Here is a 15,291-nt window from a genome sequence, read left to right as displayed (position 1 = left end):
GGTTCCTCCATCGTTGGTCGACTCTTGCACCGGTCTGGGGTTGTGTGATCGCTCTGCAATGCTTGCAATATCTAATGGTGTTTTCGTATATCACCTCATGTTGGGTGGTCGAACCGTGTTCAATCGTGATCTCCATGAAGAGTTTCAGACGTGCGAAATGTAGCCGCTCTCAAGTTCGCCTATAGTAATCAGTCTCCAGAATATCTCTCTCCAATGCCTTCGCAATGCCATAAAAAACATCCAGCAACCACAACTCGGCCAAGAGTTTGGGTATGCATATCCATATCGGGACCAGTGGACTGAACTTTGAGCTTCATTGACATACTAGGCTTCCACGGGTACGAGAGTGCACTCAGCAACTCTCCAAGCCCCTTTGCGAGTGATGTATTTCAACTGATCTGCCAAACTCGACGGTATGAGGAAAAACCCATCTTTGTGTCCGTCAAACTTCCGGGGAACCTGGCAAATGGGAATACCTACTCGCCAGAATTTGCACCCTCGGCTGTGGGTTTTCCTGGTTTGCTTTAATCATCTCCACAGCTGACTGCAGTGGTTGCAAATGGCCCTTCCACACCACATGAGCCCATGATCAAGATTCAATCTCACGGTCCAGGCCTGGTCTTGAATCCTTGCTACCGTTTTGGTCCACTGAAGCATGCTTCTCCTGTCCGGCGGAGGAGGCCACTCATCTACCCCTATGCTCCTTCACACTCCATCATTGATTAAAAAGGATTTATGGAAACAACAGCAATGCTACCTAATGTTTAAACTTTGCAGGGAGATTAAATGTTAGTGGGTGAGCCAGCTTGTGTTGGGTTTGAGCATCCTGAAAAGGTTAATCTCATCCCTCTAGCATTATCGGCCGACGGTAACTGAAGCTCAGGGTTCACGCATATTGGTCCAAGTCCATTGGGCTAGTTATACAAAGACGTTTTCCATTGGACTATGTCAGGGTTAGATGAATACAGAATCGACCCAAACCATGCCGGTTCCAAATCAGATGAGCCTGACCCAGTGCTTGTTGGCCGATGGTGTTGCAACTGTGTGCTAGACATGCATGGGTAGAAGGCATAGGAATGACTAGAAGCTGATAAACACCCAAAGTTGGCACACTTGTTTTTCATAAGGGTTAAGATTTTATGCTTGGCATTGGGCATCAGGCGTTTTTTCCCATAGGGAAGCGGGGAGAGGGGGTGGGGGTGGTGGTTAGGCAGACCCCCACCAGTCAATTAGAACTATAAGAATAGGAATGGTGCAAAAAAGTCAGGCTGGGGTTAAGATTTTAAGCTTGGCATTGCGCATCAAGGCTAGTGCTGAGCACTTGATCCACAAATAATCCAGGGTATGATGTATGGGCCAATTAGAGTTTGCACCCAGCTTTGGACCAACTTGGACTCATTCCTGCTGTTAATACCTAATTCACAATTAAATTTGGTAGATTTATGATCTTTTTTTAATAAACTGGCTTTAGAAGAATTGTTTAACCAAAAATGTCTGAAAGCATCTAATTCACCCAACCTGCTTAACCCTAACTTGTGCTTAATTGTAGTAATTTGCAGCTTAAAAAGATGGACTTCATAAAAAAATCAATTAATTGAGACCCATATTTTGGTACATTGAGACACCTGACAATGTAAGATGGATTCATCCCGATCTAGCTGATTTATAAGGCTGTCTCCAGACCTCATTAACTACAAAAGCTCAACCTGGAAGAGTGCCAATAAACTAATTATCCTATTTGGACTATGACCCATGACTAGATGAGCTTAGAGGCCTTGACAAACCATAGGATGTAAAGATCATAGTCACCAATCTCAGTCTCAAAATTTTCTTGGCAAGAGAAAATTCTCTGAATAAATAGAAAACTTTTTGGGAAATCAGGATTTATAATTAAAATATAGGAAAAAAACAAAAGCACGCAAAACTTAAAAAAAGCTAAAACTATAAAATACAATAATAACATGACAGCATATTGATATTCTGATTAGAAATAGGTCAGATTTTCAATATCTCATGATAATATCAGATTCTACAACTATTTCTGGTTCCTGCATATCCACCTCAAGTTAAGCAAATTTTCTTGAACCATTAAAACTTGAATTCTTCTGGCTTTTAAAACTGGATTCCCTTTTTAAAGCAAATCACATTCTGACCAGACCTGAAACTTGGACAATATAAATTGGGTCCAGCTCCAGATGCCACTTGCAAGAGGTTGGGCCCACCCAACTTGCATCCTTAAAAATCCATACGGACTCTAGACAAACTCATGGAACCAGGACAAAGTTTCATGCTTGTCATGCAACCAATCAATATCATGGTGTTTCAGAGGAAAGATATTTACTAGCAGGGAGTGGAAAATTGCACAAATAGCACTTACATAAACCACTTAAGCTATCGATTAGTACTTAGTACTAAGTGTGTTTCACAAAAGGATATCTACTAGCAGCAAGTGGAAAATTGCACTAGACAAAGCAGCATTTACATAAACCAGTTAAGCAAGAACATACTAGATACAACATGGAAAAAGAATGAATAATTAACCAAATAAATGCATTATTACAGACAAATAATAACATTTAGAACACTCTACGTCTCTGCCGACCTGCCATTGGAGATGCAACTTGTTGCGCAGCTCGCTGGACTTTTTTGGGGGAATCCACTGGAGCTTTGAAGGAAGAGTATGCTGCTTTTGCATTTTCTGGCACTGAATCTAGAGGCAGAGCGGAAGACTCCATGAAGCAGGCAATATTTAAGCGGGTCCTCTCGAGCTCACTTGCGAGCAGCTCTGCACTATATTGTTGTGCCAATGCCTGATGAAAGAAAGAGTCGTTAATCCATGCTGAAGAAAAGATAACAAAGCAAACGACCCAGAATACTTTCTTAGAAATAAGATCACCCCTTTTCAACAATTTATAAATATTACTAGAAAAGTAGTTCTCTCTCTCTCTCTCTCTCTCTCCACATGCACAGAAAAACACGGTTAAGCATGTTTCCAAGTAGTCCAACACTATTTAGAGCTAGGGGTCACTCTAATTGGTTGGAGTTTTAGCCAACTTCAGGAAAGTGTACACAGCTATAAAATGGTCACGCATAGATGAAAGATTGAACAAGCCACCCCATTTCCTGATTTACTCACCCAGCATCACCAAGTGACGTTCTCCATCACACACACACACACACACACACACACACACACACACACACGAGAGAGAGAGAGAGAGAGAGAGAGAGAGAGAGATCTGAAAAAAAAAGTTGTGAATACAGCTATATAATGATAGCACACTTTAAACAAGTTCACCCCATTACTTGATCTATATATGTTACTATTGCACTCACATAAAAAATAAGTTGTAGCATACTCACAATTAGGTCATCCAGGGATATGGCTGCTGCGTGTTGCTTATCTTCTAAAAGTGCATCTTCACCACGTGTTGGCCGACGACCATGCATTGGTGTTTCTAAAGACTCATTCATGCCTTCAGATGCCTTCTCAAGCAAAACTTCATGTAAAGACTTGAGAGCATCCCGCGCTTCAGGGGTGATATAAGCATGCAGTATAGTTTCAAAGTATTCAAGCTACAAAATATTTGCATCCATGAGTGCAGATCAGGAAGAACCATATTTTGATGAAGTCACAGGCAGAGTACCTCCCATGAAGAAAATTTATATCATATTTGCTACACTATGCTAACCATTAATATCAGTTACGATTAAGGCCTCAGCTGGAAATGTAAAGTAAACCGAAAAAAGTAGACCTGCTAGATGGTAAACATTCATGTCAATAAACAAATAAATGAAAACGATGATGCATAGTGTGGAAAGAGCACCTTTCATAGCATAATACAACTACACCCGACATCATATAAAAACAGAAGCAAATTTCATCACTGAATTGATTCACAGCAGAAGTTGATGGACTGTTTTTTTGTGCACTACCATGTAACAAAGCACAACCATCATGGCCTGTTAGAAAATAATACATACATATATATATATATATATATATATATATACTTTCGTAATACAAGAGTATGTATATGTATAAGTATATGTATATAAATACATATTTAAAATATATACATATTCTTGTAATTTTTATTTGTTATTTTCTGTAATTTTTGTACTTTTTCTGTACACAGTCAGCCACTGACTGTTGTGCACAGTCTGGACATAGAGCCGTTGGGCTGATTCCCAACAGCTCTAATTAGAGCTGTTGGGAATAGCCCAACGTCCCTTTTCATATTAGTTGTTCTCTATAAATAAGGGTGATCAAACCCATTGTAAAATGTAATTGAAGAGGGGTTTTATGCCCTCGTATTTATGAATACAGTGCATTTGACGCACTTTCCTACTTTTGTAGTGTGAAACATTTGAATGTTATTTTGTGCTAGCATATGTTTTGAGTGTTTGAAGTATCAAGTTATTTGAAAGCTTGATTGTTTGTAAGGCTTCTTCACATGGTATCAAAGCTTGGTGTTGGGGTATGATCAATCGTGCATTGGTGGCTGCCTCGAAAAGTATGCCTATTCTCCTTCATGGTAGTGATTTTTTTTTCTTTTAATTCACCATGAGTGAATTTTTCCCACACAATACAAGCAACTCCAACTTTATTAGGCCATTCAAACTTGAAGGAAGCAACTACAACATTTGGGAGCATCAAGGGTCAAGGTTTGTGGGGATTCGTAAGAGGTACTATCCTTGAACCTACTCTCAAAATTACATTAGATAAAAATGAGATTGAGACTAGTCTTGACGAAAGAGACAAAGCCATGAAAGAATACTACAAGAAATTGGATGAATGGAAAATGAAAAACGCAAAAATTCTTTCATGGATGCTAAGTGGAGTTGAGACAAAAATTGCCTCAACCCTATTATGCTACAAAAAGGAAAATGAAGCATGAGAATATCTTAGAGGTATGTTTACCGAAAAAGATATGGCTCACAAATATTATTTTCAAGAAAAAGTTAGAAATATCAAATAAAGAGATAAAAATGTAAGAGATTATTTTATAGAGTTATCTTCCATATGGACCCAACTTGCTCAATTTGAACCCAAATGGGAAGGTAAGTGTATAGAAATGCGCAGAGTTCAAGTTGATGAAGATAGACTCTTCGCTTTTCTCTATGGTTTGAGACCCGAGTTTGAACAAACAAGGGCCTCCTTGCTATCATTTTCATCACCTCTTCCTATTCATGAGATTCTCATAAAGCTTAGTGGAGAAAAAACTAGGTTAAATATAAGTAAAAAAGTTAGTGTGCTTGCCACTTCTAACAATGGCTCAGAAGAGGATTGCGCACTTGCAACATCTAAACCAGGACATTACATCAAGCCATACAAACCTCCTCATTTTAGTAAGAATAGAGGAGAATAAAAAATCATTTGCCATAACTGTAATGAACCTGGTCATATTAGGCCTCAATATCCTAGATACAAATATAGGCCTCAAGAAAAACGTGTTGTCGTTGCACCATTAAAACAAGATGAGGATTCTTTGAATCTCAAAGACCTCACCAAATCATTATCTCAACTGACGGATGCATTGCAACCATTACTCAAAGGATCTACCTTAGGAGCAACCATTGCATCCTCTTCTACTCCTGGTATGTGCTCTTGGGTTCTTGATTCAGGAGCTTCTTTTCATAAGACCCCACATAAGTCTATATTATCCGAATGTCAACCTAATTCGAATGCATCCTTTATTTTCATTGCCGATGGCACTGCCTTGGAAATAGGTGTTGAAATTTTTAAAAAAGAGTCGTCAAAACATAACAAATTTGCATTCCAAAAATAAGACTTATACCAAAACTTCATCTTAACCTACTTTCAGTTTCTCAAATCTCGGATCATGGATGTGATGTCATCTTCTCATCAAGTAAATGTTGGGTACATGATCGTCAGTCCAGAAAATTGATTGGGGAAGGTTCTAGGCAAGGAGATCTCTATTATATAGATTTCCTTTGTATTCCAAAGGAATCATTTTGTAACACTGCCCAAACAAAAGATATACGGACTTGGCATCATAGACTTGGGCATCCAAATATAATAAAATTAAATTTTTATACTTGTTACCAAGAATCTTTGTAAAGATAATTTTGAATGTAAAAAATGTTTACTTGGTAAAATGACAGTCTTGCCTTATGGTCAAAGAACTTTTTATTCTTCAATGCCTTTTGAATTAGTTCATTCGGATGTGTGGGGTCGTGCTCCTATTGCCTCTAAAGGAGGATTCTCCTACTACGTTGTGTTTATCGATGATTTCACTAATATTGTTGGATTTACTTTCTTAAATTTAAATCTGGTGTATTTATAATCTTCAAAACATTCCATAACATGATTAAAAATCAATTTGAAAGTAAGCTCAAAATTCTTAGAACTGACTCTGGAGGAGAAAATTTGTCAAATGAGTTTAAACAATTTTTAGAAAACGAAAAAAATTTACATAAAAAATCGTGTCCTACAACCCCACACCAAAACAGAATTTCAGAAAGAAAACACAGACACATTATGGAAACTACAAGGACCCTTCTTATTGCTAGGAATGTTCCTAAAAATCTTTGGGCTTAATCGCAGTATATCTTATAAACAGGATGTCTTCAAAAACTTTGTCAAATGAAATTCTATTTGAAAAATTATTCAAATATCAACCTGACTATCAAAGACTTAAAATCTTTGGTTGTAAATGTTATGTTTTAAATGATAAAGGAGCTAAAATATCTTCTAAAGCTATCCCATATCCGTTCATTGGCTACTCTGAAACACAAAAAGGATTTAAATGCTACGATATAAAAAATGATAAACTTCTTATCTCAAGAAATGTTAATTTTGTTGAAAATGAAAGTGGATTTGAAGGAAACACGTCACAAGACATAAATTCTGATTATTCTTTCTTGTTTAAACTGTTGACTAATGATGAAAATAGTTATGTAAAATCTCCTATTGAACATAGAACAACAGTTGAACCAATAGTATACACTAGAAGAAATCAAAATGCAACCAATGAAAGTGTAAATCAAAGTAACCATGAAACATTAAAAAATCCTTCAGAACAAACCACAATTCGTAGATCTGAACGAACCTCAAGAATTCCAAACAAATTTGTGTCTAAACATAAAGCATGTCTTATAGTTATTCATTCATATTTTGAACCCTCATGTTACAATGAAGCAAAAAATTTACCCGAATTGATAAAAGTTATGCATATAAAATTAGACGCTCTTAAAGATGCTAACACTTGGGAAATTCTAAATTTACCCATTGGAAAGAAGACGATAAGATCTAGATGGGTCTTTAAAGTAAAAACCAAAAGTGATGGATAATTGGAAAAGCATAAATTCAGGCTAGTTGCCAAAGGATATTCTCAAGAATACGAAGTAGATTACGAAGAAACTTTTGGTCATGTTGCCAGGATGACCATTGTTCGAATGTTCGAATGCTTGTAGCTATTTCAGCTATTAAAAATTGGAATATATTTCAAATGGATGTTAAAAATGCTTTTTTGAATGAGAATCTTAAAGAGAAAGTATACATGGATGTTCCACCTAGATTTATAATTCCTTTAGGTAAAGTACTTAAATTAAAAAAGGCACTGACAAGCACCTAAAGCTTGGTTTGATACTTTTAACAATGTTATAACAAGATATGGTTTTAAACCATGCTATACTGATACAACTTTATTTATCAAGAATTCTTCTGCAGAAATTATAATTTTACTTTTATATGTTGATGATATGTTGATTACAGGTAGTGACAAAGAAGAAATCTAGAAAGTCAAACAGTTTTTGAAAAAATCTTTTGAAATGACTGATCTTGGGTTCCTAACATACTTTCTTGGTATAAAGTATCATACTCTAACAGAGGGTACATATTGTCACAAACCAAGTTTACTTCAGATATTATTGACAGGTCAGGACTATCAGATGATAAAGTTGTTGACACCCTAGAGACTGTTGGAATAAAGATACGAACCATTGATGGAGTTCCTTTGAACAATCCAACTCCCTTCAGACAGCTCATGAGATCTCTTATGTATTTAAGTATTACAAGACCAGACAAACATAGCTCATGTTGTACATATAGCCAGTCAATTTCAACACGCTCCAACATCAGCTCATATGAATGCAGTCATGAGAATTATCAAATACATTAGAGGCACAATAAATAAGGAAGTTTTTCTATCCTCTTTTTCCTCCTTAGATCTTATTGCATACTTTGATGCTGATTGGGGAGGGGATCCAAATAATAGGCACTCAACTGGTTTTTGTGTGTTTCTAGGTGAATCTTTGATTTCATGGAGGTGCAAGAAACAACAAAAGGTGTCACTATCATCTACAAAAGCTGAATATAGAGCAATGGTGACTATTACTATGAAGATCGTGTGGCTCAAACAACTAATTTCAGATATGGGAATTCATCTTCAAAATCCTACAAGATTATGCTGTGACAACAAGAGCTCTATATACATTGCCCTAAATCATACGTTTCATGAAAGAACTAAGCATATAGAGATGGATTGCTATTTCGTTCATGAAGAATATTTAAAGAAAACTATTGATCTTCCCTATGTGACATCAGAATATCAACTTGCGGATTTTTTCACCAAGGCACTATGCTCACCAAGATTCAACTTTTTACTTGACAAACTTTAGGTGATTTCACCATAAGTTTGAAGGAGGCTGTTAGAAAATAATACATATATACTTGAATATATATATATATATATACACACACATATACATACTCTTCGGAATACAAGAGTATGTATATGTATAAGTATATGTATATAAATACATATTTAAAGTCTATACATATATTCTTGTAATTTTTATTTGTTATCTTCTATAATTTTTGTACTTTTTCTGTACACAGTCAGTGGCTGACTGTGTACAGTGTACAACAGTCAGCCACTGACTGTTGTACACAGTCTGGACATAAAGCCATTGGGCTGATTCCCAACAGCTCTAATTAGAGTTGTTCGGAACAGCCCAAGGTCTCTTTTCATATTAGTTGCTCTCTATAAATAAGGGTGATCAAACCCATTGTAAACTGCAATTGAAGAAGGGGTTTTATCCCCTCATATTTATGAATACATGCACTTTCTTTTGTAGTGTGAAGCATTTGAATGCTATTTTGTGCTAGCATATGTTTTGAGTGTTTGAAGTATCAAGTTATTTGAAAGCTTGATTGTTTGTAAGGCTTCTTCACATGGCCTTCGTACTAGAGTCTCCTAAACACAAATATGGGGACCCAACTGGCAACTTGTTCAGAACTTTAGACCAATCTGATTATGCACCAATAATAACTTGAAATTTCTGCAACATGGCTAAAGGCATCAAGCTAGGCAACCTAGGCCGACTAAGAAATACAAACTGTACAATTCAGTTTGCCCTTAACATATACAGACCTAGTGACAATCAGATGGATTCTCCAGTAAAAACTGAAAATGGGTGAAATTCGGAAAAAAATGCCAGGGAAAATTGACTTAAAAATTTGGTACAGAGTTGAATGACTAAAAATGACTTGGACTGAACTGATAGCAGCACAAGGTGAGGTCTAAAAAGTCAGTAGAACATAAAAACAGACTGGTTTTCAGCAACACATACTAGCAAGTGACCTAGACATTCACCCACAAGAACAAAATAGCATAGGCCCTTGTCCAAATCCAGAATTTATGGTGCATGTTTTGGCTTTTCAAAGCAATAACAATGTTCTTGTGATACCAATGTTTGTGCATGGATAGCAAAATTTCATATTTTATGGAAGTCTATTGTTTTCCAATAAACAATAAGAAAAGGTTTTTTTACCAAAAGGAATGTACATATGTAAAACAACTAGCGGATCAATTTTACATGTACCTATAACAAACAAAAACTCGGTATTGTGGGATTCATAAACAACAGTTGGACACACACACACACACGGCATTAGCACAAACTATCAACAACAAAATGTTGATGATAGGAATGAAATTAATATAATGTTGTTTATTTCTAACACAGTGGTACTAGCAGTGTGTAATCTTGACCATGTTAGTGTACGCAAATATTTTGTTTCCAAGAGGTTCATGGATATCTTTTATTGATTTATGTTGTGATTTCTCTTTTTTTCATTTCTTCTTTCTCCATCTTTGCTTGCCTTTATCTCTCTTTTCTCTTTTGTAATCTTACTTCATTATAGCATGAACATGGGTTAGAACATATCAATGACTACATGAACTAAGACCCTTTGTTTTGCTTTGGCACAGAAAACCAGAATGCAGAAAAACATCCTGGTGCCCAGCTCCCAGTCATGGTCAGGTGTAAGCATAGCCACAAATATTGGTGATATTTTGAAAATATCACAAAAATGTGATAAATTGCTTAAATGAGAAATAATATTTAAAATGTGATATTTTAAATATCATCAAAACAAAATTATCGCAAGATTTTGAAAACCAAAAGCAACAAAAAAATTTAAGAAACAAAGGTCCATGAGGTCATTGGTCAGTACTTTTTTTCGAGGTTGAGGAGGGGAGTGTAGGAGGCTCTTTCTGTAGTTGAAAAAAGGGCATCTCCCTCCGTACATCGATGTGAGACTGAAAAAGAGGAGGGAGGCCCTTTAGTATAGAGTTGTAACCTACCCCACCTTTAATTTTTTCTTAAATATCCCGAGGTTTTCTCATGCCGAGAAAATCCCGAGAACAAAAGGACACATTAAAAATACAGAAAAGATCTGTATCCTTGCCTCAAGATTTTTAAGAGTCAAGCGCACTTTCACGTAATCAACAGAAAACATACCAAAAAGCAACATAGGCAGACCAGCCAAACAGTTCAATCAAAAATTCACAAAGTGACCCATGCAGACAATTTCCATACCAAAATAGTGGTTTGGCAAGTCTTCTTTATTCAAGTGAATCAAAACTGAATAAACTTACATCAAACAATTATGACGCATTGTTGCTTTGTAGATCAAAAGAACTTGAAATTGGAAAACCAAACAAAAATAAAGCAAACATTCACCTCAAGCATGAGCTGACAGAAGCCATTTGTATCCAACGATTTCAGATCTTTACTGTTGTTTTCATGGAAAAGACTGAGAAGTGTATCAATCAAGCCTTCCACCAAAACACTGAGTGTTTTCTCCAGAAGGGGCTTAGCACCAGAAAAAACCTGCCACCATTAACTTAATCATGACCAGTCGACAAGTTGTATAGTAACATTATCTCTTGATAGGGGAAAAGAAGCAACATACCTTAACGATACAAGTGAATAAAAAAAAAAGAGATATTTTAAACAAAAATCAAGAAAGGAGTGCTCCAGTTATTTGCTACAGTAGTAATATTGCATCCCCAAATAGATGCAATTTTTATAGAAGCTTCGCTCAGCAGCATGGGCACTAGTACTTAACTTTATCCCTTCTTTGCAGGGTATTTTTCCAACAAGTATGGAAGAGTGCAACTGGAGTGTTGTGCGATCGTAGAATGCCATTGCGGTTGAAGGGAAAGTTTTATAGGACGACTATTAGGCTCGCTTTACTATATGGTACGGAATGTTGGGCTGCCAAGAGACATCATATTCAAAAAATGAGTGTAGCTGAGATGTGTGTGCTGAGATGGATGTGTGGAAATACAATAAAAGATAAGATTCGGAACGAGGAGATACGCAAGAAGGTAGGCGTTGCACCCATTGAAAATGAGATGAGAGAGAATCGCTTACGGTGGTTTGGACATATTCGACGAAGGCGTAATGATGCTCCAGTTAGAAGGATGGAGAAATGGGAAAATATATTAGTTAAAAGAGGTCGGGGTAGGCCTAGGAAGACATGGATGGAGGTGATAGGAAAGGATATGAATGCTTTGAACCTCACCGAGGACATGACATTGGATAGAAATGAATGGAGGAGAAGGATTCATGTGGAAGACCCAGAATGATTTTCTTTGTTGGTTCATATCGCCGACCCCAATTGTTTTTGGGATGAAGGCGTAGTTGTTGTTGTTTGTTGTTGTATGCAAAACCAATGTCAGAAACAGACAACACTGTGTCACTAACTTTATCTATTTCTTCTTATGATCTTGATTACAGAAATCATACACTTGGATTCCTTTTATGTTAAATTTTGTCATCATTTGCATTACATTTCAATTTAGTTTTATTATTTGATGTTATTAATTATAAGGATTTAGAATTGTTGCACGAGTCTATACTAGAGATGATATTCATGTTTTATACTTTATATGCAAGGAAATAGGCGGAAATACAAGTGATAACACTTGAAGGTCCAATAATGGACACGAAATCACAAGCACATAAATTGCAAAATACACAACCCACTAAGGGGAAATCACAAGCACATAAAGTGCAATTACATAAACCCACAAAGGGGTAATGCCACTAAAAAGAAATAATTTTATTAAGAGAGGGTAAAAACCTCTACAAAGAATAAAGAAAAAGATACATTAAGAGGGGGCAACACCCCTTATATATATGCAACAAAAAGGAGAGAGGGAGGCCTTGGGACTCCCACATATGGAGACGTTGGGGAGCGCCAACGGTCATAACCAACGACTCCAATAGTGGGGCCCCCAAGGTCTCCTTTATGAACAAATAAAAAATAAAAATAAAAAAGGAAAAGAAAGAAAAAAACAAAAAGGTTGTTTTAATAAAAACAACTTTTACAAGATGTGAAAAGACCAAAACACCCCTATCGGGTATTTTGGAGTATATATATATATATATATATATATATATATATATATATATATATATATATATATATATATATATATATATATATATATATATATATATATCAACAACAACTACGCCTTCATCCCAAAACAATTGGGGTCGGCGATATGAACCAACAAAGAAAATCATTATGGGTCTTTCACATGAATCCTTCTCCTCCATTCATTTCTATCCAATGCCATGTCCTCGGTGAGGTTCAAAGCATTCATATCCTTTCTTATCACCTCCATCCATGTCTTCCTAGGCCTACCCCGACCTCTTTTAACTAATATATTTTCCCATTTCTCCATCCTTCTAACTGGAGCATCATTAGGCCTTCGTCGAATATGTCCAAACCACCGTAAACGATTCTCTCTCATCTTATTTTCAATGGGTGCAACGCCTACCTTCTTACGTATCTCCTCGTTCCGAATCTTATCTTTTATTGTATTTCCACACATCCATCTCAGCATACGCATCTCAGCTACACTCATTTTTTGAATATGATGTCTCTTGGCAGCCCAACATTCCGTACTATATAGTAAAGCGGGCCTAATAGTCGTCCTATAAAACTTTTCCTTCAACCGCAATGGCATTCTACGATCGCACAACACTCCAGTTACACTCTTCCATTTCATCCACCCAACCTTTATCCTATGATTTACATCTCCATCAATTTCTCCATACTTAGTCAGCATAAAAACTTAGTCATACCCTATATAAAGGAGGAGGGTTACGGTAGGCCTGTGACATCCAGCATAAAAACTTAGTCATACCCTATATATATATATATATATATATATATATATATATATATATATATATATATATAACGCCCTCTCAAACTTTACGCGGGGAGGACAGAAAGTTTGAAAATACAATAAAGAAGGATTTCAAGTCTTCATGAATTTTTAATGAAAATTGCCATCTCTATAGCATATCAGAGAATTTTGCAAATGTTAGCCTTCAACTGTCTTTAATGGTGATCATCCCCAAGCACCTTCGTTGACTATCTCCATAATGTATCAACGGTACTCTTTCATCTCATCTTAAAGATCTTGAAAAGAAAGAACAAACCAAAAGAAGACTCCAAGTACACAAGAAAAATATTCTAGCCCAAGTTACAAAACAATATATTGTAAAAAAGAATAAAATGGTTTGTACAACTTTTTGAATCAACCATAACATTGATCATAAGAATATTTGATTACTTAAGGGGCATAAGATTTATTAAGAAGAGATAAACAATTGTGCATAAAAGTGAAATGGTGGTTTTCCAAAAAGCATACAAATTTCTCAAAAGAGTGTCTATTAGAGACACTTCAAACAAATCCCATAAAAGGGATATAAATGGAAGAACACGATAAAATAATGAATCTTTATATATCCAAAAAAAATGCTTAAGAAGCATTTCAATCATGCACCATGTGAAAATGTCTTCAAGACTAAAGCTATGTGCTCAAAGGCACTAGATTCTCAATAGATCAAAATGTGCACGAAGGCAAGATGAACACTCTCAAAGGAGTACACATGCACAAAGGCACGAAAAATAAAGAACAAGTTTATTGAATGAGTAAGAGAACTTTTACAAAACATATTAGAAAGAGCTAATTAACCTCATGCTAATACACACACACACACACACACACATATATATATATATATATATATATATATATCTATATATATAAAATTAAAGCATGTTCAAAACACATAAAACAATAATGAAAAGACAACTAATTCTATCAATAAAAGATGAGTTAATTAATTTTATGCGTACCACAATGTGGGCTCGATAATCAATTAGAAACATAACTCACACATTATAGAGGTCCAAATATACATATATATTTATATATTATCAATGAAATGCATGAACTTTTATCGATAAATATTTTTTCATACAAGGAAAAAACTAGTAAAGATTTAAAAAATTCATTGCAAAATTAAAAAATCCCACATGATAAAGAGAATGATATACACAAATCAAAACCAATTTGTGAAAGATGATAAATTTAAAAATTCTCATAAATATGAAATTTTGCAAATCTCAACAATTGTTCATCCATTACAAGCAATCATCTTATTAGACCTCCAAAACCCACAAATCAAATGTATAAGCGACTAGATCAAGAGCATAAATATAATGTCACTAAATGGCCAAATACACACACGAAAGTGTGTATAAACCAGAGTTACCGGAAGCGCCTAGCTAAAAGGGGAAGCGCGCTTCCCCGAAGCGCGCTTCGGAAGCGCGAAACGTCGCGCTTCCGAAGCGTGGGGGGAAGCGTCCCCCTTTTTTGGGAAGCGCGCTTCCCTTTAATGGGGGACGCGTTTCCCTTTAATGGGGGACGCGCTTCCCTTTAATGGGAAGCGCGCTTCCCCCACGCTTCCCCAACGCTTCCCCCACGCTTCCCCCACGCTTCCCCCTCGCTTCCCCCTCGCTTCCCCCACGCTTCCCCCTCGCTTCCCCTGTTTTTTCAAATTTTTTGTATTTTTTATTTTTTATTTTTATTTTTTTCGCTTCCCCCTCGCTTCCGAGACGCTTCCTGGGTCGCTTCCGAGACGCTTCCTAGGTCGCTTCCGAGA

The 15,291-nt window shown here is 36.2% G+C and overlaps 1 protein-coding gene across 1 annotated transcript in view; it reads right to left on the bottom strand.

Moving 5' to 3' along the window:
* Positions 1 to 2,373: 2,373 nt before the first annotated feature.
* The window catches only part of LOC149848616 (exocyst complex component SEC5A-like), a 162,755-nt gene continuing 149,837 nt past the window's right edge, over positions 2,374 to 15,291 (bottom strand). Inside the window, exons 19-21 of the mRNA XM_089996544.1 lie at positions 10,996 to 11,145; positions 3,364 to 3,576; positions 2,374 to 2,810 (exon numbers count right to left, since the gene is read on the bottom strand). Coding sequence (XP_089852670.1) covers positions 2,577 to 2,810; positions 3,364 to 3,576; positions 10,996 to 11,145 — 597 coding nt within the window. The 3' untranslated portion in view covers positions 2,374 to 2,576. The remainder of the gene's footprint in view (positions 2,811 to 3,363; positions 3,577 to 10,995; positions 11,146 to 15,291) is intronic.

The sequence above is a fragment of the Nuphar pumila genome, chromosome 1, assembly GCF_984573655.1.
Source record: "Nuphar pumila chromosome 1, dmNupPumi1.hap1.1, whole genome shotgun sequence".
Classification (NCBI taxonomy): Eukaryota; Viridiplantae; Streptophyta; class Magnoliopsida; order Nymphaeales; family Nymphaeaceae; genus Nuphar; species Nuphar pumila.
Note: the sequence above shows the minus strand (reverse complement) of the source record. Positions and strands in the feature narration are given on the sequence as shown.